Source organism: Anas platyrhynchos, chromosome 18 (assembly GCF_047663525.1).
Source record: "Anas platyrhynchos isolate ZD024472 breed Pekin duck chromosome 18, IASCAAS_PekinDuck_T2T, whole genome shotgun sequence".
NCBI lineage: Eukaryota > Metazoa > Chordata > Aves > Anseriformes > Anatidae > Anas > Anas platyrhynchos.
The window spans coordinates 3044111-3068807 of NC_092604.1; the positions used below are offsets into that span (position 1 = coordinate 3044111).

At 53.7% G+C, this 24697-nt stretch overlaps 3 protein-coding genes across 4 annotated transcripts in view; all 3 read right to left on the bottom strand.

The window, feature by feature from the left end:
* NPDC1 (neural proliferation, differentiation and control 1) overlaps nucleotides 1–7058 on the bottom strand; it is a 29861-nt gene extending 22803 nt beyond the window's left edge. The window contains exon 1 of one of the 2 annotated variants that reach the window (XM_027470874.3): nucleotides 6898–7058. In XM_027470874.3, the coding sequence (XP_027326675.2) occupies nucleotides 6898–6985 (88 nt within the window). In that variant the 5' untranslated portion in view covers nucleotides 6986–7058. The remainder of the gene's footprint in view (nucleotides 1–6897) is intronic. The other variant, XM_027470875.3, reaches the window with a different exon arrangement.
* A 2618-nt stretch (nucleotides 7059–9676) lies between these two features.
* On the bottom strand, nucleotides 9677–12092 carry LOC101790852 (lipocalin-15). The gene is made up of 4 exons (XM_072025183.1): nucleotides 11809–12092; nucleotides 10902–10967; nucleotides 10111–10221; nucleotides 9677–9884 (listed from the first exon to the last, which is right to left on the bottom strand). Exons 1-4 carry the CDS (start codon nucleotides 11852–11854, stop codon nucleotides 9760–9762), a joined length of 348 nt encoding a protein of 115 aa, XP_071881284.1. The 5' UTR covers nucleotides 11855–12092; the 3' UTR covers nucleotides 9677–9759.
* A 3631-nt stretch (nucleotides 12093–15723) lies between these two features.
* On the bottom strand, nucleotides 15724–17007 carry LOC139999037 (olfactory receptor 2A25-like). The gene has a single exon (XM_072025364.1). The coding sequence runs from the start codon at nucleotides 16969–16971 to the stop codon at nucleotides 15955–15957; it is 1017 nt and encodes a 338-aa protein (XP_071881465.1). The 5' UTR covers nucleotides 16972–17007; the 3' UTR covers nucleotides 15724–15954.
* Nucleotides 17008–24697: the final 7690 nt, after the last annotated feature.

Below are 24697 nucleotides of genomic sequence, written 5' to 3' on the forward strand. Positions count from 1 at the left end.
CTCCCTGTTGGCACGTCACCCGTGTGTCACCTGCCTGGGCTGGCAGGGCTCAGCCTGCAGAAAGCAAACTTCCCTCCTGCTGCTTGAGCGAGGGCTTTGCCTGCCCTGTCTGTATTGGAGAGGCCTCAGAAACGCTCTGCTGGGCACACTAGCAGGCAGCTGCTGCCTTACATTGTGCTGGAAACAAAATGGAGCAACTGGGATCGCAGTGCTTCACTGATGGGAAGGGGCAGGACATTAAATATTACCTGCTCTTGGCTGCATTTTCTTCCTCGAATTCAAAGCAGACAATGGAAGGAAATGGAAAATGCCCATGTGGGAACAGGACACAACACAACACACTCCAGTAGCCCACGTGCAGTCCTCAGACAGGAAACAAAACATTTGATCAGGGACTGTCAAAGCCTTTTGACATCCATTGTCCCAGAATCTCCAAAGGCCCCAGGCTCTGCTTTTGCAGAAGCGAGAAAGGCCCCACATGTGTGCAAAGTAGCTCCTGGAGCTTCTTCCCTGACATGGGCCCGAATAAACAATGGCCTGGTGACCAGGGTGTGCCCGGCTCTAGCCCCGCACCACTCCTGTCAGGGTGCCCGGAGCACGCAGCGCTGCCTGGGCCAGGCACTGAGCTGCCCTCTGCAGTGTGAGCCCAGCTGTCCCTCCCAGAAATGGCCACTATGAACGCTCCCAGCACTTAACGGCCAGTTTCTTCTCTAATTGCAATTATCCTTAGTTCATGAAATGGCTAATTATAGGCTTGCTGCCTCTGTTCAGTGCTCTTATTACCCTTGCAATAGCTGTTGTAGATAAAACCACACTGGGCTCAGGCATTGCTGAGAGAGGCGATGTGGTCCTGAGGCCAGGCAGGTAGGGAGCAGTGCCCTCAGAGAGCAAGGACACGAGAGACAAATGCCCCGTTGGTGGCACCAGTGCCGGGGCCATGCCCTGGTGCAAGTGGGTCCAGGCAGCAGTGACCCTGAGGAGCACCTGAACTGGTCAGGTATCAGGGACCACGTGCATACTCCTGTAATTAATGCTCAGCAGAGGACTGATGGCAGCTCCTGTGGTCAGGGACCAAGAGCCTCACGCCTGGGGAAGGGCTGCCCTTCCTGTCCCCATCACCCATCCCACCCTGTGCCCCCTCCTGTCCCCAGTGCCCCTGCCATGCCATAAGCATGGAGCAGACATAAGCCGATTATGTCCCTTAATACTCTGATGGCCTAGAAAGGCAGTTTCAGGCAAATGTCTCAAACTCATCTTTGTGTTTGTGCTGAAGAGACTCGTGGAGAGGGGGAATCAGCTCAGCAGGGGCCTCAGCAGCACCAGCAGCCTCCTCCAGCAGAGCAGCCATGGGATTACGCCAGGGTCTTGCTCCCAAAGAGCAGCACACTGAAACCAAGCCATCAAGGCTGCCCACAGACTCCAAAAGCTAAACCCAGGTCCAGAGCAGGGAGCTGAAGGCACCCAGTGCTTCTGCCCCAATGCCTGGGGCTTTGCCCTGCCCAGCCCAGCCCCAGGGTGCCCTGGCAGAATGCTGAGGAGTGTGCAGGGCTGTGAGTCCCCGGTGCCAAGGTCCCACTGCCCTGCAGACTGGCTGGGAGCAGCACCCGTGGGGCCCTGACTGGCCCTTTGGGACAGCACTTGGTGAAGTTGCACATTTAAGAAGCATCTCCCTGCATGGCCCCAGCCAGCGCCTCCCCATACCTTGGGATGTGGTGGATGCAAGACCCTGCCCTGGCTGAGGCAGGGTGCAAACATCATGTCCAGGAAGACACACTATGAGGGTCCCCTCAGCTACAGCAACAGGAGATGACAAAGCAACTTCTGGAGCAGGGACCGGGACCAGGGTGAGCACCAGTGTGTGGTGCTCACAGGACAACCCCAGCGCAGTTTGTCCTCATGCTCCTTCCTGCCTCCAAAGAGACATGTGGTCTCTGAAGCGTTTTGCCTCCTTTTTCGTGGCAGGAGACCAGGTCTCACAAGGGTGGTATTTGCCTGCGCTGCGTGGAAGCCAAAAAGGGAGCAGGAGAGTCACGGCATCTCTCCCATAAAGCCCTCTCAAACCTCTGCCTTGGCAGTGAAGGGAGCTGGCTGCATCAGGAATTGCGGTGAGTGGGGGCATCAAGGAGATCAGGGGCGTCTTCCCACCCATTCCCCCTCCCCATGCCTGCAGACCCTTGTCCAACAATGCTCCCCAGAGCAGGCATCAATCCACAGAACCCTTAGGGTGCCTGAGCACCTCAGTTCCTGCTCCCCCTTTGCTACCACACCTGGGCAACCCAGGAGGAGTCATTTCTCACAGTAGGAGCAAACTGAGCATCCCAGCTCCCAGGGACACATGAAGACACACATGAACTACTGGGCTGCACCATTGTGTGCCAGAAGATGTCTCAATGCTCAGCCTAGGGGGGGTTAACCACAATGGGGTGGCTGCACACCGCAGGGATGGTCAGCAGTCCCCAGTCATACCAGGTTTTCAGTTGAAGTGCCATCCACAGTACAGGCATAGAGCTCCTCACCGCCAAGTGGGATAATTGACCTCCATGACCAAGATGACTCAGATGAACTTCTCTGCATCTCAAGAAAAAGCAGGGAAACCTGAAAGCCCCTGCTCTCTGCAAATGAACCCAGCTGCCAGACACAGCAATGCAGGGACCTGCAGGATGTGGGGACTCAGAGACCATGCCTTGCTCACCCACTGTGCAAGCTCTTGAGAAGCTCTCCAAGACAGAACCGTCACTTGCAAGGAGTGAGGAGACAGTGATGGGTGCAGAACTGGGCACAGGCTACAGCCCACCTTCTGCATGCTCCCAGTTTCATTGTTCAGGATCAGCTGATCCCACAGCCCTTGGGGAAGCCTGCAAGTGCCCAGCTCCTTGGCACTTCTCCACAGGCACAAGGAGGACAGTCCCCTAGGCCAGCAGCCTTCTCTGCCCTGACCCCACGGCAGCTCCCTCCCCACCAGGGTAATTGCAAAGCAGACAAATTAAAAACTGAGCAACTGACAAGCCTACCGTATGGTGAGCCATGAAGGCTTCACAGGGCAAAGAGCCAGGCAGATAACTCCTGCCTTGTTTTGTGCAGCACGAGACCTTGAGAGCTCCCTGCACCACCACAGAGCTGGGAAGCTGCTATCAGTAAGCATGTTTGTGCTCTCACCTCCATCCCCACAGAGGTGGCACCAGGAGGAAAGGGAACAAGGAGCTTGCAAGTCACACCCATCCTCCCAGGAATGTTGGGCCAAATGGGTCACTTGGACCCGAAACGACCACTCATGCTTTGCTTAACAGCGTCTTTGGGCAACTCCTATGCAAGCTGCTGGCTGAAGCAGCAGGGCTTTTTTTTTTTTGGTCTTATTGAAAAGAGGTTCTCTCCTGCCATCTGATCTGGAAAATCTTTTTGTTTATAGTATTAATAGATCAATTCTGGCAAACAAATTTCTCAAGAAGGGGTGAGAAGTCTTAATCTTACTAACGCTCCAGGAAATGGAGCCAGAAAACTAGGTGAGGCAGCACAAGCATTTCTGCTAGAAGCTGTGCACACTGGATAAAGAGACACAGAAAAAAAAAAAAAGCAAAACAAAAGAGTACTGGCTGTACCACCTCCAAAGCCAGCTGCTGCCTCATCTCAGAACAGGCCCTCAGCACGACAAGGATGTAACTGCGCCACATGCCATCTGTGTCCTGTGAGACGCCATCTACTGCAGGAGCCTTTTGGTCACAGTGCAGGAGGCAGAAAAATCTGGGGAGATGTCAGCCTGTGCCTGAAGCAGCAATCTTGAAGCTGCAGAGCCGGGGGACACGGGTGTGACGGTCCTGGACCTTCCCCTGGCTCTCTCCTTGACAGGGTCTGGCACCACCCACACGGCATGGAGCAGGAGATGTTGCTGGGCCCTGCCATCCCCACCTCACAGACATTTCCAGAGCAAGCAGAGCTTTACCCAATCCTCCCAAGAGGGGAAATTTAATAACGGAAAGAAACACCCAACGCTTCCCCTTCCCAGCTGCACTTGAGGAAGAAGGCAGCAGTGCCCACAGAGTCCCCAGCTGGACACCAATCAGCTGTAACCTCCCCCACAGCAAGCAGGGGACAGGACCAGCAGAGGGGACAGGACAGGGCAGAGTAGAGACACTCTCCAAGGCTGCTCCAGAAGAAACTAACCCAGAGCTCTTGCTGCGTGCCCACATCCTGACCTCCCGGTTGCTGGGTGCCATGCAAAGCTGGCATCCTGGCAGTGGGATGCTGCTGTCAGCATTTCCAGGCTGTAAAATGACATTATTGGAAACAGTGCAAAGAAACTATCCCTAGCCTTTGCTTGGGGGAAAGCCAAAAACCAGCAGAGACTCAGGCTGAGTCTGAGGACACCATGCTGCAAAGCTGCTGCACTGCTGTGGAGAAACCTCATGGCAGGCACCTGCATCTGGCCAAGGCGCACACCCTCCCTGCAGCACTGGCAAGGGCAGGCAGCCACAGCCCAGAGCTAACACAGGGCACCACTGGCACACCTGCCCAGCCTGAGCACAATGCACTCAGCTCAGGCCTGAGCAGAAAATAAGAGCTTGAGTAGTGCCCCCCAAATTACACCCACTTGTGCTGAGAGAGTACAACAGCCCAGCTGACAACCCCTCTCAGCCTGCACTCACCTCATCTCAGGGAAGCTGCCCTCTGACGGGGCAGGGATGGGAGGGGAAACTGCACAGGTGACACCAGAGCAGCCCCCTCGAGAGGTCCCCCACCTGCATGGCTCTGCCAGCACGCCTGGCCTGCCCCAGGAAATGTTCCTTGGAGGATACCTCAGGAGGGTGAAGCTGCTGCCTTGAAGCCCACAGTAGTCTCAGATGAACCACCATGGCTTTGTAATGGTCTTAAATTCAGAGCCAGCAGATTATGCCAGATCACTGGTGTCTGACCAGAGCATCTGCAGAGCCACCCAGACCTCATTCCTCCTTCTGCAGCATGCATCATGGTCCCCAGGTGGCTCTGCTAACTGTGATAACCCTGCAGGGTGATACGGGGCTGCACCCAGCCCTGGCCTCCATGTGTGGAAATGCCACGCATGCAGCAACCACACGGAGGGCCTGCTTAGCCACCCCAGCACAGAAAGGTCTGAATGTTTTGAACCACTGGGAGATTTTCAAAAATTGCACCACCCAGAGGGCCGGTGGGAGCCCAGTGGGGTCATGCCGGCACCAGCCCATGCTGCACTCCTGCCAGCATCCACCCCGTTGCCAGCAAGAACAGTGCCTGCCCATGAACAATGCTGGGAGCAAGGAGGCAAAGCCTGGCTCCAAGCACCCGAGTGCTTTCTGCAACCAGCGAGGCAGAAAGCACCTGCCAAGAGAAACACTCTGTCCCACACACAGGGACAGGGACACCGCCGGCTTGGGGTCCTGCCCATGGCAGCCCTGCACAGCCCAGCAGTGGGCACAGAGCGAGGGACAAGGTACGTGCCAAGGGCTGGACCTGCACACATCAAACCCCACGAAGATGCATGTTGTTCAGGGAGACGTGCCAAATGAAACTCCAAAACAAAGCAAAGCCCCCTTAAGAAAATAGAAAGCAGGCCAAATGCAGAGCTGCTGTGAGGGAAATGAAAGCTATGCATTTTCTCTTCCCCTGTAGAAAATCATAAATGCCTGCTGTCAGTATGTCAGCCCTGCAGAGTGGTGGTGCTTCTTGAGGAGAGTGGTTCTTCTGCCAGGTGAAGTAAACAGCAAGCTCCTGCGCTGTTGGTGTAGCAGAGGGCAGGCAGGCGACTTCTCTGTGCCTGGACTGACGCATCCCCATGATGGCTCGGTAAGATGGCTCAGTCATTAGAGCAGCTTTGTTTGTTTGTTTCTTTTTTCAATAAAGACACTCCACCACAGCAACAGCACAGTGTCTTCCCAGCTCCCTCATGCTCTGCTTGGCCCCACACAGTTCAGTTTCTGTTGCCAGTCTGGGAACAGTCCCTATACCTGCGGGCACCTCTGGCCTCAGGGCACAGCCTGCACCAAAGGTACCAGTTGTCAGGGCCTTGCCGGAGGTACCCAAAAACCCAGTGGGGAATGCGATGTGCTGTGCTCCCCCTTGCTGAGCCCCATCCCCACACCTGGGCTTGCCCAGTGCCTGCAGCAGCTCAGCCAAGAGTGAGGGAGCAGAGGTAGTGGGGAACAAGTGGCTGAATTCACCCTGTCCTTGGGCTGGCTGTGCTTCAGCGCAACAGCGGGAGAAACAAGAGCCTGCAGGACACCACGGAGGAGACCAAGGGACATTTTCCATCTCATTCTCACACCTCGGGAAGGCACGGTCCATCGCTCTGCACCTAACATGGGAACCCTGCAGGAGGACGCTGGGAACCCCTGACTCAAGCAGAGCTGCTTTGCCAGCTCCACCGCTCCCAAGGCATCCCTTCTGCAGCCCAGCACACCCCGGGGGGAGTGCACATCTCTCAGCTGTGCACCCATGGCTTCAGGCCACCGAGGTTTCCAAGCCAGGCACGGCGGAGCCCAGGTGCGTGGCACCCTGGGAAGCAGACACCGGCCTCACGAGGCGTCTCGACCCCGGCCCAGTGGGTTTCAGAGCTCGTCCACCCCAGGACCGCGAGAGGCCCGGCGGCACCTGCGGGCTGCTGGCTCCCCGCCCCGGCTTCGCACCGCCCGCTGCCCCTCGGGGGGGGGGGGCACAGCCCCTGCCCCGTCCCAGGGCCCGCCCCGGCGGGGGGGGGCACCGCTCCTCCGCGGGTGCCCGGCCCCCGGGGAAAGGGGGACGAAGCCGGCGGCCGGGTCCCCGGGGAGGGGGCAGGAGCAGGCCCGGCCAGAACGGCCCGGGGACCCCTGGGCACACGCAGCGCGGAGCCCCGAGGCGACGCGGACACGGACGCGTTGGCGGACCCGCAGCCAGGCCGCGGCGCGCACTCACCGGCGCGGGCGGCGCGGGGGCGGCAGGCCCCGAGGGCGGCGAGCAGCAGCAGCAGCAGCAGCAGCGCTCCGCGGCGGGCCGCCACCATCCTCCAGCGGCGCGGGCGCGGGCGCGGGGCTGCGGGCGGTGGCGCCGGGCTCGGCGGGGCGGGGCGGGGCGGTGCCCCCCCCCGCGGGGCGGTGCTGGCTCCGTACCGCCCGCCGCCGGGCTCGGCCGGGCCGCGCCGCTCAGCGGACGGCGGCCGCGGGGCTCGGAGCGGCGCGGCTCGGCCGGGCGCTCTGCGGGGCGTGGGGCGGCCTGGCGGGGTCGGGCCCCTCGGTTCCATCACAGCTTGTCAGAAATGCGGTCCGCACGCGGAAGGAGAAGGCGTGTGGGGCGGAGATGCCGTGCTCGCAGGGTGCCGGGAGCCGAACCCGGGAGCAGAGCTGAGGCAAAAGCAGCGGGTGTCGGGATTAAGTTCCTGCCCTGGCCCCTCAGAAACCACATGAAAGGGGGCAAGGGGTTGTGAGATCCCGTGCATGGGGATGACAGAATCACAGCATGGCTGAGGCTGGAAGGCACCTCCGGGATCCTCTGGTCCAATCTGTGCCCCAGAAGGGCCTCCCAGAGCAAGGTGCCCAGGACCATGTCCAATCCATTTCAGACATCCCACGACCTCCCTGGGCAGCCTGTGCCAGTGCCCTGTCACCTGCACAGCACAGAAGGGCTCAGAGGGAGCCAAGTCCCTGCTTCTGCCCTGCATTGTCCCTGTCACCAAGGGACAGAGAGGCCAAGCTCAGACTCAGGTGAAGACCCTGCCAGCTCCCCCCCAGGTGCCTCCCCTGCCCTGTTCCATGCATTGCCAGAGCCAGTGCCCCTGGCTGCATGCCAGGACTGGCGTTCCCCAGGTGCGTGACAGTGCCATCTCCACAGCAGGGTCCAGTTGGGATCCCCTTGCCCACAGAAATGGGCAGGTCCCTGTGCTCCAAAACTGACCTGGCCCTGCCATGTCCTCCCAGCACCTTACTCCTACACAGGACTCCAGAACTCCCTGACTACTGCTGTTTTCCCCTCTCTTTGCATGAAGGAAGGAAGAGGCCCTGCTTCCTGCTTATGTGACTTGGTTAATTGGAGTCTCCTAATTTCTATATTTCAAGCATTTAGCACTATGTAGGACTAAGCCTGAGGAGTTGCAGGCCAAGAAACATCTGGTGAGTGACAGCTACCCGTAATGACAGATGCTCTTGCACCCACCGGAGGCTCCACCAGTTCATTTGCTATTATCTCAACCTTGTTCCCTTTCCCTGCAGCAGGGTGTTTTGGGTCTGATCTGAAGAGGTCTGAGATGGGGTCTTCAGGGCAGCTCTGGGAGCACCCCCAGACTGGTACAGCAGGGACCGCAGGAGGCAGCACTTCTCCGGTGGGGTTAGAGAGCAGGGGATGGAGTCACCAACTAACCGGGAGCCACTGAGGTCATGGGATGGGAGGGGATGAGGTGCTGGCTACTGGTGGTGTGAGGAGCACAGGGACCAGGGCTGCAGTTACAAAGCTGATCTGGGCCATGAGTCTGCAGTGTGGCTGCAAAAACAGGGGCCAGGACATGGAAAAGTCACCACTGCCAAACGGCTGAGATCAGGCAATGGCTTTGTCCACAAGTAAACCCAGCAAGTGCCCAGCCAAGCATGGGAGTGCTGGGGCCAGGGCAGCCCCAAACAGGGGGATGCACAGGCTGCTCTGCAGGCATAGCACTTCAGGAGAGTGGTTTGTGGGGGCCAAGCAGGGATGGTAGCACAACTGCTCTCCTGCAGACTGAGAGCCCTCCTCAGCCCCTCGCCCCCTTCCCCCCCCGCCCCGGGAGGGGCCTGAGAGTGATGCTCTCTTGGGGGAGAAGAATGAGCTGCTGAGGCTGAACCCAACCTCAGGGGGTTGCAAGACCCTGTGCGGTGAAAGCCTGAACCTGGGCTGACCCCATGGCTGGCCCTGTTGTGGCAAGTGCTTGGACTGCAGACCCCCAAAGGTCTGTTCCTGCCCGGACTGGAACTGCCCTGTGATGCCCTGGTTCTGTTCCCAGTCCGTGGAGCAGTGCTTGCTGTTTGCGAGAGGCAGACTCCCAGCAGCGAGGCGGCCCCAGCTCCAAGGGCTTGTCCCATTGAAAGCAGCTGCTGGTTCCCAGCTTCTCAAAACTCAGATTGAGGCCACATCTGTTGCTATTGCTGAATTTCAGATCTTACAATTTACTTGGCTAAAAGCTTAAAAAAAAAAAAAAAGAAAAAAATAAAGAAAATTGTATTTTCCAGCTTTTATATGGTGCTAAGTCTTTCCCCAGGAGCTTTTGGGCTGGGGTCAGTTTTGAGCTGATTGTGCATAGTTGTGCTGGGACAGGCTGTGCTCCCAGCTCAGGGTGGGTGGGCAGGAGGACACTGGGGCTCACCCAGCAACAGGATGGAATGGTTGAAGCTCTAAGTCACCTACTCTGATGGCAGGGTGCACTATTCTGGAAAGAAAACAAGGAATGAGGCCCACCTCCTTTCCCACAGAGAAAACTGAGGAGTAACGTGGCACACAGGAGAGCTGCTCAGCAGATGTACGGAGGGATGCACAAGCTAAAACTCCTGCAGACCCCAGTTTATCGCATTGTTTCTGCCTCACACCCTGTGTACTGCCTGCAAGGGCTGCACCTGCCCCAGCTCAGTGCATGGAGCATTCCAGGGCACCACCACCCTTCTTGACCCATTCTGCACTGCGTGAGCCATAGTTATCAGTGGTCTGCAGTGAAACAGCTGTGGGGAGGTGCCACCTTCCCCCATCCCACACCCCCACTTCAATGCTGCTGTGTGCAAGAGCCGAGTGCACAGGACCCCACTGGGCAGGGAGAATGTGGGGTCAGGTCTGCCTCTTGCTCTTACCGGTCTTGGGCAGTACAATCATCTGCTCCTCAGAAAGCCCCATCTGGCTCATGGTGTCTCTGAATTTCTTTAACATGTGGGGTTTCGCTTCAGCATCCCTACCTGCAGGGGACAGAGTGGTGGCTGCAGCCTGGCCAAAACTGTCCAAACCCTCCTCCTTCCAGGCATAGAGAGGCACATCTGGGTGCCGTGTTCGTGCCAGAGCAGACAGTCCAGACATCCCCAGAGTGACCAGGTGAAAACTTTCCTGCAGTTCCCATCCCACTTACTGAAGGGTCTGCCCCATACACCCCTTGCCTCCCCAGCTCTTGCTTTCTCCAAGACTTACTGTAGAGAAACAGCACTGAGATGATCCGCCCCTGGTACTCGCGGTCACTGAGGAGGAGGATGTGGTTGCTGTAGTCCGTATCTAGCAGCCTGCAGCTGGGGACATCTTCCTCTGCAGGAGAAAGCAGAGGGATACAGAGCTGGCAAGGAGAGAGCTCCATGCCCCCTTGCAGGAGGCAGGGAGATGTGAGAGGACTGTGAGCCATGGAGGGACGCATTAGGTGTGGGATAGGGAGGGGTGAGCTCTGGGCATTGCCTCCCATTGGGCACAGGCTGAGCGTCCCCATGCCCAGGGCTGCCAGGGTTCCAGAAGTTGCCATGCAAGGCTGTGTGCAGCTTCTCACACATCTTGCCTGCCTCAGCCCCATCTTGCACCCCCTCTGCCTCCCACACCCAAGCTTCTCCGCCCTATACACCTGTACCCCTCCTCTGCACCCCCTACCCTCTGCTGTAACCCTCTCCAGCACACTTGTACACCCCTTATACACTCCCTGCCGTATTCTGTTCCTGAAGCTAGCACCACTCCCAGCCTGCATGGCTCCGGCTGCCACAGGCTTTGCTGAGCTGCTGCCGTGCTCCCCTTTCTGCCTCCAGGGAGGCTCCCTGCACCTGCTTGCTGGCACAGCATGGGATCCCCATCACACCAGCCTCATCCCCAGTACTGCCTGTTCCACTCTCTGGCCGTGGGACGTGGTGGTGTCCAGCTCTCAGCTGGGCTGTCTCCATCTCAGGGTGTTCCCGTGGCCCCAGGACCAGCCAGGGCTGCATCCACCAAGAGTCAACAGTTCTTACCGTGGTTGTGAGAAGTGCCACTTCTTTCCTCAAGACCATCATCAGAGCTCCTAAACCCAGAAAAGCCTGAAGAAAGTCATTTATTTAGTCCTGAGAACAAAGAGTACTTTCAACATCCAATCTCTGCAAGCTCTCACCCCTCCAGTGGGCCCTTGTGGTACTACATTGCACCATGAGAGAGTCTGGGGCCCCCCAGCACTACACCCAATCTCTTGCTGGAAGGAGGTTAGGGCCCTCTCTGAGGATGCTCCTGAACAACCTCTCCCCAGATTAATCTCTTCTGGGACACCTGGTAATGTGGCTCCATTGTATGGTACAGAAAAAGGACCCTTAAATCCCAACCCTAGCATGATCAGTGGAGAATGCTGGCGAGCTGGAGGTGTGCGGGGCTGGGCTCTGGGACAGGGGAGATGGAGGTGTTCACAGGTCACCCAGGAGGCCTGGTGCAGACAGCCCAGGGCCCTTTCCCATCACTCTGGGATCGGGGCATCTCCCAGAACCACCGCCAGGCCACAGCAGCTCCGTGGCTTGGTGGTGACAGGTGAGCTGGGCATGGGATCAGGGCCAGGCTGCGTGGCAGAGGTGTGCTGGGGGTCTGCTGAGTGGCACCAGCCCACAGTGAGGGCTGGGCTTGCCTGGGGAGAGGGGAAGGCATCACAGCATCTCCATTAAGGGACCTCCCTTGGCTACGGGGTCTATGCCAGCATCATCCTATGCTTTGTGACAGGGAATCCCTAGCTCCTGCTGGTCTGCTCTGCGGTGGTACATATTATTGCCTGCATGCGGGGCAATAGCCCAACTTGATGTCAGTGCCACAGAGGGTTCCTGTCCTGGGGATGACTTAAACCCTGCTGCTGGGTCAGGAACAGATCTCCCAACTCTGCCCTTGTGCTCCCCTGGTACTTACAGGAGTTTGTGTGTTGACTAGGTTGATCATTTTTTTTTAGGACCATTATCCTCTGCTCACATCCTTCAGGGCTGGGGAGCAAGCAAAGACCATCAGACTCTGGCTTATGGCATGCAACCCCCTCGGCTTTCCCAGTGCCCCTTTAGCTGGAGCAGCTCCACCACATTTCCTTTGGTCTCCTCAAAAAGTGGCTCAAGAGGTCATTTGGTTGCTCTAGCCCAAGTAGCTGCAGGGAGAGGCAGGAAGATGCAGCTGGGGCTTGAGCTGAGACAATTCCACTCAGAGACAAGGCACACCTAACAATGTCAGGGGTGGCTGGGCAGAAGCTGTCAAGAAAATGTTATGATTTTCATCCCTCATCATCCAACCAAGACTGGACTCCTTTCTAGGAGGAAGAGGCTCATCAATCTGATTTTTTTGGGGCTGACTGAAGAGGTAATGTGGGCTGTGTGGCACCCTCTAGTTAGTGCTAAAGAAAAGAAGAAATTAATTTTAAAGCATGTGAAGCCACATCATTCTTCTCCACTGGGAAGAAGCTTGGTTGAATTTGGCCTCTCTTTTTAGGCACACAGAATGACAAGTGAAGACAATCTTGCACTGGTAAAGATAGATTAAATAGAAAAATGTTTAAATTTTCTTTGATTTAGTGACACTTCTCCAATCCCCTACACAGCCTGGTAGTGGAGCAAAGACAATAATCCTAAATCTTTGCTCTCACTGTTCACTTAGAGGTGCTTTACAAACACCCATGGATACACTGATTCTTTGGCTCCACCTGCAGCTAGAAGGAGCAAATCTCCCCCACCAGGCCAGAGGGTTTACTTGCACAGTTCCTTGCTCCATTTTTGCAAGACTAGGCTGTACTTTAAGTCTGAGTCAGCAGCAGGAGCAGATGTTGGACATCTCCTGCGTGGGCACATAACACAGTAGCCCCTCTAGTCTCACTTCTGTAGTCTCCAGCCACATGGCAGATGTTTCCATGTCCACTGTATTTTTCTACTTTTAGTTAATCACTGTTCAAGGTTGGAGGATGGAGGCCAGCTCTTGGAAACTCTGCTCCATGCACGCAAACAGCACACGTGTTACCACGTCAGGAAGCAATGACCTCCCCCAGGGGACCTATGCAGTTCTTCCTATGTTTTTTGAAGAACTCAAGAGCTAACTGAGAGGCTTTTTCAGAGCAAAAAGGAAAGGAGCCCATGGTGAAAGCCATAGCAAATGAGATTTTGCAGTGCAGCTTACCCAGAAATTAAAGTTGTTATGATTATTTCACCATTCTGTTGTGGTTTTACAGTGCTCACAGCCATCTTCGCATTTCTCTTGAAGTCCTCAATCCAGCTGGAGTGGGAAGCTATGGCAATGGTATGCCACTTCCCAGCAAGCTAGAGAGAATAGCTCTACACTCATTAATACAAAAAACAATGGGAGGTTCAGGGATAGAGCAGGAAGCCCCTAAAGCCTCCTCAGCTTAGGCTGCTGATGGGGTAGAAAAGCATTTCTTCTGCAATGCAGAGCAGTGGTCTGCCATAAAGAGCTAACCAGATGCAAAATCCACTAGGACAAACCCAGGTACTCAGTAATACTCACTAGCCATCTGACTGCCCCATGAGGGTGCTTAAGCACCCAGATGTTATGATTGTAAATGCCAGAAAGCCTGAGGGACTCTGACTCCCAGCAGGAGCTGGGGTCCTCACAGAAATGTGCAGGTGGGCTTTGTCTGATCTCTGCTCCCTTACGAAGGCTGTATCCAAGCAAGGCAGCTTCCCCATCTTCCACCATGAGAAAATTCCCTCCAATGTCATTACCTTCTCTGCATCAAAATATTCCTTCTGAGGGATTTTTGCCTGGGCCTGCAGCACTGACAGAAGCATCAGCTCCAAGAGCAGGAACATGACCTTCATCTTCAGAGCTGGCCTCTTTCCAAGCACAACCTGGCAGCCATGCAGCACACCTGTGAGGACGTTGTGCTCCATGGGGACCTCCAAGCTTTTATGCTTGCACAGCTCCTCAGAGGCAGCAAGCAAACCTGTCTCTGGCCACACGCATGACGGCTGAAGACATTGCACAGATAACATCGGCAGCCGTGGCCTCAGCTGGCACTGTGTTTGTTTTTGCCTGCACCCGAACAGTGTGTTCCTGCCGGGTCTGGCACAGGGCGATACGCTCAGCTCTGCGGCCAGGGGCAGGGAGAAGTGGGGAGGAATTCCCTGCCGCTGACAGTGTCTGCGGGACCAAAGCAGGAAGCTCTGCAGAGTCATGCAGAGCCCCAAAAGGCACCTTCGGCACCCTTGGGTGCATCCCACCTAGTCCCATGGGCTTCAACTTGTCTGGTTTGCATATGTCATCCTGACTACATCCCTAAATCTTCCTTTGCTGTGGGTAAATCTCCACTCCCCCAGACTATTTTTGCTCAGATGCATTGTTCTAGAGCAGTGATCTCCACACTTTTTTAATCATACACCCCTCGCACTAAAAAGCTTTTGAGCATATACCTCCAATATAAATATAGTTATTTACAAATTACATACATGTAATACTACTGTACATTATAGAATATATTAAAAATGGAAATTAAGAAAGGATGAGATAAAGATGATGTTTTAAAACAGTATTAAAATATTTTATTTATTAGTCGTACAAAAATATTTTCTTCCTTTACCCCAATGCATTGTCTTGCACACCCCTGGAGTGCACACACTCCACTTTGGAGACCATTGTTATAGAGAAAGCAGAGATTTTTCCCAAATAAATAAGTATGATAAAAGGGAAATATATTTATTTTATCTTTTGTAGCAGACATTGGCCAAACATAGAGCACACTTAGGACTTGTGGTGCATGACCCTTCCCTGCCCCATGGGTTCTTCATCATCTTTTCCCTGTCTGTCACCTCAAGAGATGCATACTTGGCCAAATATGAGAATAGCTGTAACTGGCAGGAATAATTGTGAAAATGAACCCTCCTGGGTTTCAGCATCAGTAGCAGGGGGTGGATATCTGGCTCACATGTCCTGGGGACCATGGGTGAAAAGGAATATGCAATTCCCCTTTTATTGGCAAAGGAGCAGCCAATTTTGTATCTGTCCTGCAAACTGGATTCCCAAATTAGCTCTCCCTTGATGGTGTGCTCTGGGAGGGTGTGTCACATCCTTGCCTAAGCTGGATAAAGCACACTGGGTTCTGACTGGGAAACTCTTGGTTCCACCAGAGGAGGGGTTGCTTCCAATCACAGGAAACCATTTTTTCCCATAATTTCTGCTAAATAGGAGCCTTACAGAAGCTTGCAAAGAAATCACAGCCCAGCATTCGGCTGAGGTCCAAGAAGGATGTGAGGATGTTTCACTGTGCCTGTAGGCGTATCTTCTTGCACACAGTGAGATACGGTCACGGTGTTCTTCCACATCCCTTTATTTGTGGCCACCAGGCAACGCCTTCTCAGCTCTGTGTGGTGCCAAGAGCCCTGTGCACTCTTCCTGAAAGCACATCATGAACCAGAATAATCTGCTCTCCCAGGCATGTTCAGGTGCCACCTACACTCCTGCCTTGTCACCACCATTTTGCATGCGGAAACAGATGTCTGTTCCTAGGATTGGCTTTGATTCCTGAAACTACAAAGATCAATCCCCTGATAATGGTTTTCCTACTTATACATATTTTATTGCATTAAGAGAAAGACATCCGGCTCTGCAGTGTCTGCAAGTCCAGCCCAGACAAGATTATCCACCACTTAGCAGGAGATGCTTACAGCAGGGCATTACTGCTGCACTTTGCAGTGTTTCACCTCAGAAAGAGCTTTGCTTAGGAATAAAAGCTCTTTCCAGGAAGCCTGACAAAACCTCAGTGCAGATAAATGATTAAAAAACAAACAAACAAAACAAAGCAAACAAACAAACAAACAACAACAACAAGGATAACCAAGGACACCGTCACAACAAAGGCATTTTGTGGAGGTTCAGTACTGCTTCTCGACCTGGACAATACCTATTTCTTAGGAAAAAAGTTCACAGAATTGTTTTTTTTGGGAGAACTGTGACCAAGACCTAATGGTTTTATGGAATCCCCTCCTGGTCTATTCACATCTCCAGAGGTCACCCTTCTGCTTGCCACTGGTCCAAGAGAGCCCCACTGTCCCCCATCATCTTGGGTCATCAACAGCCAAGCTCCATGCATGGTGAAGGCAGAGGCTGTTCTGCAGCCCTGCCTGTGTCCTTGGTGGATCTCTGTGACAACGCTCTGTGCAGGGCTTTTCTGATGGCCCCCTGCACTTCATTATTTCTCAAGCTGTAAATGATGGGATTCAACATGGGGGTTATGATGGCGTACAGCAGGGCGAGGACCTTGCCCATCTCCTTGGAGGTGCTGGAGTGGGGCAGCAGATAGGCAATGGCCCCAGCACCAAAGAACAGGAACACGACAGTCAGGTGGGAGGCGCAGGTGGCAAAGGCCTTCTGCCTCCCTGCTCCCTTCTGGAGGACAGCCCAGAGGATGTGAACATACGACACGAGAGTAAGGAGGAAAGAGCCCATGGCAATAGTCCCAGCCAAAGCATACAGGACAGCCTTGTTGAAGCGAGCATTAGGGCTGCAGGACACATTCAGCAAGAAGGGTATCTCACAGAACAAGTGATTGATCACTTTGGACCCACAGAAGTGTAGGTGGGCTGCGAGAAAGGCCTGTATCAGAGATGAGAAGGAGCCACTCAGCCATGAAACAGCCACTAAACAGTGGCAAATCTTCTTGCTCATGAGCACTGCATAGTGAAGGGGGTGGCAGATGGCCAGGTACCGATCGTAGGCCATGGCAGCCAGGAGCACACACTCAGAGCCTCCAAAGCTAAGGAAGAAATAGATCTGTGTGATGCAGCCCGCAAAGGAAATGGTCTTCTGTGATGAGAAGGAATCCTTGAGGATCTTAGGGAGTGTGACAGAGGAGTAGCAGATATCCAGGAAGGAGAGGTGGCCCAGGAAGTAATACATGGGGGAGTGCAGGTGAGCATCCAGCCAGACGAGGTTCATTATGAGCAGGTTCCCCAGCAGAGTCACCAGGTAAATGAGCAAGAAACCCAGGCAGAGGGCCACCTGTGCGTTGTAAGTACTGGAAAACCCCAAGAGAAGGAATGAGGTGGGGCTGCTGAGATTTCCCCCCTGCAGGGATTCAGAACTCATCTACAGGGAGAGCAGGAGGACGTGAAGGACAGGTGGAAGCAGGGTGAGCACTCACCCCTGCCGTGGGATGTCTCCAGCGTTCTGCTCTGTTGTGTTGTGGGCTGAAGCCATGACACAGCCTCTGGCAACCCTCGCAACTCACATCGGGCTCCAGGGGCTCTGGGATGGGAAATGTCTATGGGGGAAGGTGATGAGTTTCAGCCCAGGGGGGTTCAGTCCTCAAGCCAACCCTGCAGGAGCCCACACCTGCACGGCCATGCCCATGTTCCCACTGCCCCGTAGCTGTTTCAGCTGGCACAGGGGCAACTCTGGCCCAGTGCTGCCAGTGGACTCTGGTAGAAACCTGACAGACCTGGCTGAAATGGTTCTAGCTCTTCAGGTACTTGTTTGAAGAGCCCATGGCACAGCAAAACCACTTCCCTGTGCCTCTGTCTGAGCTGGGGCAGGACCTGGTGATGAACGGGACAAAACTCTGCATCACCTGAAGAACACCTGAGAGCAGGGACATCACCACTGTAGTCCATAAGGATCCCAGGAACTGTTAAATGAGAACAAACAGGAGCAGTCCCTCTCTCCCCTTCAGGTTTCCTGGGCTGTACCTGGAGTGTGGTCTAAATATCCCCAAAAACATGGCAGGTTCGACTCTGCCTTGCTGAACTATTGCTGCCCTTCATAGTAGCAAGGTGTGTTTACATTGTTAATGAAAACATAGAAGGACCACAGACTGTGGGAGCACATCTCATCGTTCTGCTGGAAAAACAAAACAAAACAAAACAAACAAACAAAAACCTCAAATCAAAACCAAACCACCTTTAAAAGTTACAAAGACAGTGTCTGATTGCAAATACGGCACTGTAGTCTCATGAGCACCTTGAGAAAGCACTGTAGGGAGGGAATTCTGAGAGATCACAGGACCAGAAAGGCATCTGAAGGTGATTGTGTTGTTCAAGTAGTTTGAGGGTGGCAAGGAAAAGCAGAGGCACCAGCCTGCAGGAAAAGGGAAAGACTCTGAATCTAATTAGAAACTGGAGTTCAGGGATACAGAAGATATTGAGTGCGAACCTAAAACTACTGAATTCTTAGGAAGAGCAGTAAGGAGACAATCAGTGATTTATGCTCAAACTTGCAAGAGGCAGTGTGTCACTGCTGGGGCTGACAGGGCAGTCACCAGGTTGTTGCAGAGGGAAGTGTGGGAGCATCTTCCAGGAGCGAGGAAGAGGTGGGTACCAGGCTGAGAAGGCTTGAGCTCCATCAAACAACATTGCAAGTTCTCTGCAAAAGACAACAAGGACATCCCCACAATGCTGGGGATGAGCTCCACAATGTGGAGATTCAGGGATGGGCTGTACGTTTGTCCTGGTACCCTGCAAATGGGCTGGATATGTACTTTGGGAGGGAGGGAGGTGCAGACAACCCAAAGTTTGGTCCCACAGGCAAGGCTGGAGCACTGGAACAACTGCGAGCTTCCATGTACATGCTCCTCCTAATGCAAGGAGGTGATCCATCAGGAGGGGAGAATCTTTCAGGGATCCAGGCTGGGAGAAATGACGTATCAGGCTATGAACCACAAAGGGACTGGTGGCTGAAGAAAGGCATGTACTCTCCATGCTTTGTGTGGTATGTGCTGTTAAACAAGGGCAGAAAGCAGAGACAGAGGAAAGGGAAGCAGCTGTAGGGATAAGTAGCTTGTGTTCATGAAAGGACCTGCCTGACCAACCTCATTCTGGCTTGTATTAGGAACAGTGCAGCCAGCAGGACCAGGGGGGTGATCATCCCCTGTACTCTGCTCTGGTAAGGCCATACCTTGAGTGCTGTGTTCAGTTTTGGGCCCCTCACAACACAAAGGACATTGAGACCCGGAAACATGTCCAGAGAAGGGCTACGAAGCTAGTGAAGGGCCTGGAACACAAGTCCTGTAAGGAGCGGCTGAGGGAACTGTGGGTGTTCAGTCTGGAGAAGAGGAGGCTCAGGGGAGATCTTATTGCTCTCTGCAACTACCTGAAAGGAAGGTGAGCTGGAGGTCAGCCTCTTCTCACAGGTAACCAGTGATAGGACTACAGGGAATGGTCTCGAGTTGCACCAAGGGAGGTTTAGTTTGGAAATTAGGAGATATTTCTTCTCTGAAGGAGTGGTTACACATTGGAATGGGTTGCCCAGGGAGGTGGTGGCATCACCGTCCCAAGGCGTGTTTAAGGAAAGGTTGGACATGGTGATTAGGGACCTGCTGTAGTTGGTGACATTGGTAGTAGGGTGATGGTTGAACCAGATGATCTTGGAAGGCTTTTCCAACTTTAATGATTCTATGATAAGAGCAGGTGGGAAAATGGTACAGCCAAACAAAAGGCTGGTCTCTTCTAGCTCAGGAAGAGCAGATGATCCATAGGAAATAATACAAATGGTTGTGGCTTCAGGCAAAGCTGGTATGGAGCAGCTCAAACTGCTACATGGAGCATCCCATGACAACAGATATTCCTGGAGGTCAGTGAAACAGTTGGTGTAACCAGAGCAGACAATAGAGGATGCAGGAGGAGAGTGCAAGAAAGTGAGATGAGGAGGATGGGTAACACAGCACAACACATTGAAAGGCACCATCAAAACATCTTCCTGGGTCCAAATCACCTTGGGAAGAAGGGAAAGGAAGGTCTGCCCTGACAGATCCCTCAACCAGACTGGGGCAAGAACAAAGCCACAAGAGAGAAATTCTGCCAGGAAGAATAACTCCTTGGAGAGGGGAGGCTGTAAATCACAGTCTTGTCTATAACGACCATTCCAGAAAGCCTAGAATCATAGAATATCCCAAGCTGGAAGGGACCCGTAAGGATCATCGAGTCCAAGTCCTGGCACCACACAGGTCTACCCAAAAGTTTAGACCATGTGACTAAGTGCACAGTCCAAACGCTTCTTAAATTCCAACAGGCTTGGTGCAGTGACCACTTCCCTGGGGAGCCCGGTCCAGTATGCGACCACCCTGTCTGTGAAGAGCCTCTTCCTGATGTCAAGCGTAGACTTCCCTGCCTCAGCTTGACACCATTGCTGTGGGTCCTACCACTGGTGATTAAGGAGAGTAGGTCGGCGCCTGCCCCTCCACTCCCCCTCACGAGGAAGTTGTAGACCTCGATGAGGTCCCCCCTCAGCCTCCTCTTCTCCAGGCTGAACAGGCCCAGTGACCTCAGCTGCTCCTCATACGTCTTCCCCTCTAGTCCGTTCACATCTTCGTCACCCTCCTCTGGACACTCTCCAACAGCTTAACGTCCTTTTTGTACTGTGGTGCCCAGAACTGCACACAGTGCTCGAGGTGAGGCCACACCAGTGCAGAGTAAAGCGGGACAATCACCTCCCTCAACTGACTATCAATGCCGTGCTTGATGCACCCCAGGATATGGTTGGCCCTCCTGGCTGCCAGGGCACACTGCTGATCAGGGCACACCCCTGGGTATGTCATCTCACATGTTTTTACCACGTCACAGCATGAAGTGAACTGATGGGGTTCTGGTACCTGAGTGGCTGGTAGAGCAGGGGTGTTGGACCAGCTGGCCTTCAGAGGTCCCTTCCAACCTCAATCATTCTGTGATTTTGTGATTCTAGCAAGCAAGTAATGTATGTGCACTGAGGAGGACATTTGGAATTAGTGGAAAGTCTGCAAGCAAAGAAAAGATCTCAAAATGCAACAAGAAAACTCTATAGTGAAAGACGAATGAGTGCAGGGAGACCATGAAAATGGTGTGCGGCCTTATGAGGTTAATATACGTGCTTCAGCCATATATTTGAAGGAAAGGCAGCCCTATGGCACTTCTCAGTTCACCCAGACCCAGAATCGCCCAAACCCAGTTTTCCAGGAAGACGATTTATAGCAAAAGTGGGGTTGCAAGTGACAACATGAAGGTATGGGGACAGCAGCATCAAGCAGAGAGGAAAGTCCTCAGAGGTTTGTTGAATACCAGTGGGGCTGCAGGAAGGCTGCAACTGAATTTAGGAAGAATTAATGCCGCTTCTCCTTCAGTGAGTATGCAAAGCATCTTTGTGAGGACAGCTACATCTGATAGGAGAATAAGAATCCAGCACTGGACATTTGCAAGGTTTTAGAGGAAAGAAAAGTTGAAGTTACAGTAAAATGTAACCCAGGCTTCCAAGGGGAGATTGTACCCAAAAACCCATCTGTCCAGCCCTTGGTTTCTCCAGCAGTGGGAATGGCACAATTGTCACTTTCCTGGATCTCAGAAAAAGATGTCTAAAATCCCATGTTAACCTTGAGAGGAACAGGGGTGAAGGGGCAAGGAGCAGTGGGGAAGCTCCTGGGAGACCTGGGGGGGATATGCTGGCCCCACTGAAGTTGTTCCAGAGCAGAGCACCATGCATTGTGATGTGCTGGGAAATGGGAAGCCATGAGCTGGGAGTTGCCGATGAGAACTAGCTGGGCACAGGAGCTCTGTGACTGTGGAGCAATGTGCTGGCCCACAGGGATATCAGCAGGACACCCAGCAATCTGGCCAGCCCAGGATAATGACAAATCATGAGTGTGGCAGGGGAAGGCAAACTGGCTGTGGGGACAGGAGGAAAGCTTTCCAGTCTATGTGCGAAAATAGTGATGCTGAGATATGTTAGTGAGACCTTGCCAGGTGGTGCGTAGGGAGCCCGCTTGAGGAAGAGGGAGCTGTTCTGCCATGGCACTATGCCTGCAGAAGGGAGAGCCCCTGGGGAGCACATGTTGCGATGTGGTCAGCCTGGAGCAGCAAAGCCCAGCAGGGAGGCAACTGCTGCATGGGGGAGCAGAGCCATTCGCTAGAGCATGCTGCTGTGGGTGGGCCTGGCACGGACAAGCCTGTGTCAGCTAACAGCTTAAACCCAATTTCAAAAATGATTTGTACTTGGGAATCACATCCTTAGTTCTAATGCACCAAGATTTGGACAAGGAGTCAAGGTGCCATGTGGTGCCTTCTCATACGGTTTAGACCCCACAGTGATTACATACCAGCGTAAATACAGGAGGAGTTTTGGTTCCTAAATGTTTGACACCAATTAAATCTTTTCATTTTACCTAAAATAAATATGCTCTGACTGTAAGTAGATGTCCACAGAGCCTTTAGTGTCAGTTTACTGAAGTGGAGGTAGAAAACTACATGCCTGGAAGTTAGCACAAAGACCAGAAACCCCCAGCTCTCTCCCTGCATACCACGGCCCTCTGCCCCCCCACACCTGGGAGCATACCCAGGCCTCCGGTCTCCCCAGAGGATCACCACAAACCAGCTTGGCTTCTCTGGCACTAGTTGGGATATAAGTGGCATCTTCGTTTCATTTTCCAGTAACTGTAGGGGTTTGCCATTAAGTTTGCTGATCTAATAGCCATTAACTGGATGATCAGCCAGTCACTGGAAGTGTCTGTTTGCCTTTCTGTTAATTACATACCTTTTGATTTCCAATCAAATCTAATACAAGACAAGTGAGCTCAATATAGAAGCTGATCAGTGCTGCTCTTTGTGGAGCACACACCAACCCTATGGTCTTGCTGAGTTTGCAAAGCTACATCATGTCAAGACTGGGAGCAGACAGCAAGCACTGTGACATAAGCAAGTGACACATCTGCTCCCAGGCAGAGCCGTGTTTGCAGGAGGGGCAGGGCTCGCCTGGTGCTGTGAGCAGGCGAGCTGCAGCGGTGTGAACTTTGAGACATGTCCCAGGCCCCTGGGTACTCAACAAGCCACTGGGCCATGAGCAGCACTGAAAGGGCCTGCATCTGCCAGTCCTGGGAGAGGGCGACAGAGCAGAGCTGGCCTTGCAGGGCTCTGCATGGGGCGAACGCCGGCCCTCCTCGACCCTACAAGCTGTCCTGCCCTTGAGCAGTTCCCCCCACATCAGCTGGGGACATGAGAGGACCCAGTGCCTGTACAGCTTACCTTGAGAAGATGCTTCTTCTCCTCATGCCAGGTGTGTATGGTAGCAAAAGTGGTTTGGGATGCCAGGGTGAATTCAATATACCCCTTGGAGGCACATGGGAAAAGATCCCCTGTTACAGCAGAGTCCGTAATTGCTCATGCACAGCCCCTTGAGCCATTCCTGTTAGGATGTTGTGGGAGCAGGGAAGCACACTGCGAGTGAAGACAACAGAGTCCTGTGGGCAGTGTCAACCAAGAGCACCCCCATGAGGCAGCCCCAGCCCTCCAGAGGCTGGGCCTGGAGGCAGGTCTGAAGCTGTCTGAACGTCCCAGCAGCTGCAGGCTCTCAAAGGGGTGGTCCTGTTGTGCGGCTGGGGTAGTGCTGTAGGCAATGCAGCCCAGTTGATTCAGAGACACCTGGGAGCAAGAGCTTGAGTCTGGAAACATGTCAGTTTTCCTCACTTTTTTTCCCTCACTTGTTTTCCTCACTTTTGCAACCAAGAATGTACTTCCTGGCCTTCTTGGATAACCTTGGTTTCTTCTAGACAAGCTGGTCTGGATTTAAGAGTGATATAGGGGGGGTCTAGCAAGTGCAAGGTGTGTTGTTTCTGTGCTCAAAGAAGCTGTTCAGAGACCTTTCACCTCTGAGAAGTTTGGGACTCTGGAAAGGAGGTTTCCCCCCAGATTCACCAGTCTTCAAAGGCCAGTGTGGGGCCTGAGAACATCCACATCTTTGAAGTTAGGGGAGTGATGGGGAAGCTGGCCAGGAACAGGAGCATCTCTCTCTGACACAGCACTTCTCCCTGCCCCAATGAATGCCCCAAACTGGGCCTTGCTCTCCAGATGTGGTCTCACAAGTGTTCCTGGCCACTCTTTGCTAACCCAGAAGAGGATGCACTCGGCTGCCTTTCCTGCAATGGCACCCTGAAGATTGATGCTCATTTTGTTGATGCACAGGGCAAAGCTGCCATCTCACCCACAGGCCCATACTGCCCTGTTGCTTGCGGCTAACCTCTCAAGAGGCAGTACTTTGCATATGTCTTGGCTGAACACCAGGAGGTTTGTACTACCCCATTTTGGGGGGCTGTTGAGGTCTCTTTGAATGACAGCCCTATCTGCCAGAACAGCAGCCAGTCCCCAGAGCTTTGTTGTCCCCAAGACGCACATCATCATTGACAACGGACATTGCTTGGAGTGACACATCTTCACACATTTCAGGAGATGCTGGACCTGGCAGGTTGGGAAGTCCACAGTCATGTGGCTCACCACCCTCAGGTCACCCAACACTTTGCATCAGCTGTGTTGGGTCAGCTAGTCATAGAGCCAAGGTATAAAGTCACATCCTGAGATGACCCAAGTTGAAAATAGCTACGTGCTTTCAACAGTGCACCTGGAGGAAGCAGGAACACCCAAAGTCTGCCATTTTTTCTGTGCCAGTGTCTCATGAAGCTATGGCCCAAAAGGGCACCTTGCTGCCCCAGCAACAGTGAGTTTTTTCTTTACTTTTAACAGGTCTCAGTTGGTGTCATTAAAAGTTTCTGAACTTCTGCAGTCTCAACTTCTGAAAAGGCTCCAAGGGCCTTGTTGTGCCACTGCAGTGCCTGGAGACAGGAGCTATATTTGCCCCTTCCCAAACTCAGGAACAAAAACAGTGTTTATTCTTCTGTTGGGCTTGGACGCAGCACAGAGGTGTCTTTAAGCAGTAATTAGCAATTTAGAGGTGACTCACCCCTCACCCATGAGATTTCAGATAGTTGCTGCCTATGCCACAGAGCCATTGCCCATCAAGGCAAGACCCCACAGGGGACAGACCTCAAGACCAGGGTGCTAAGGAAAGGCTCAGCTGGGCTGGCACC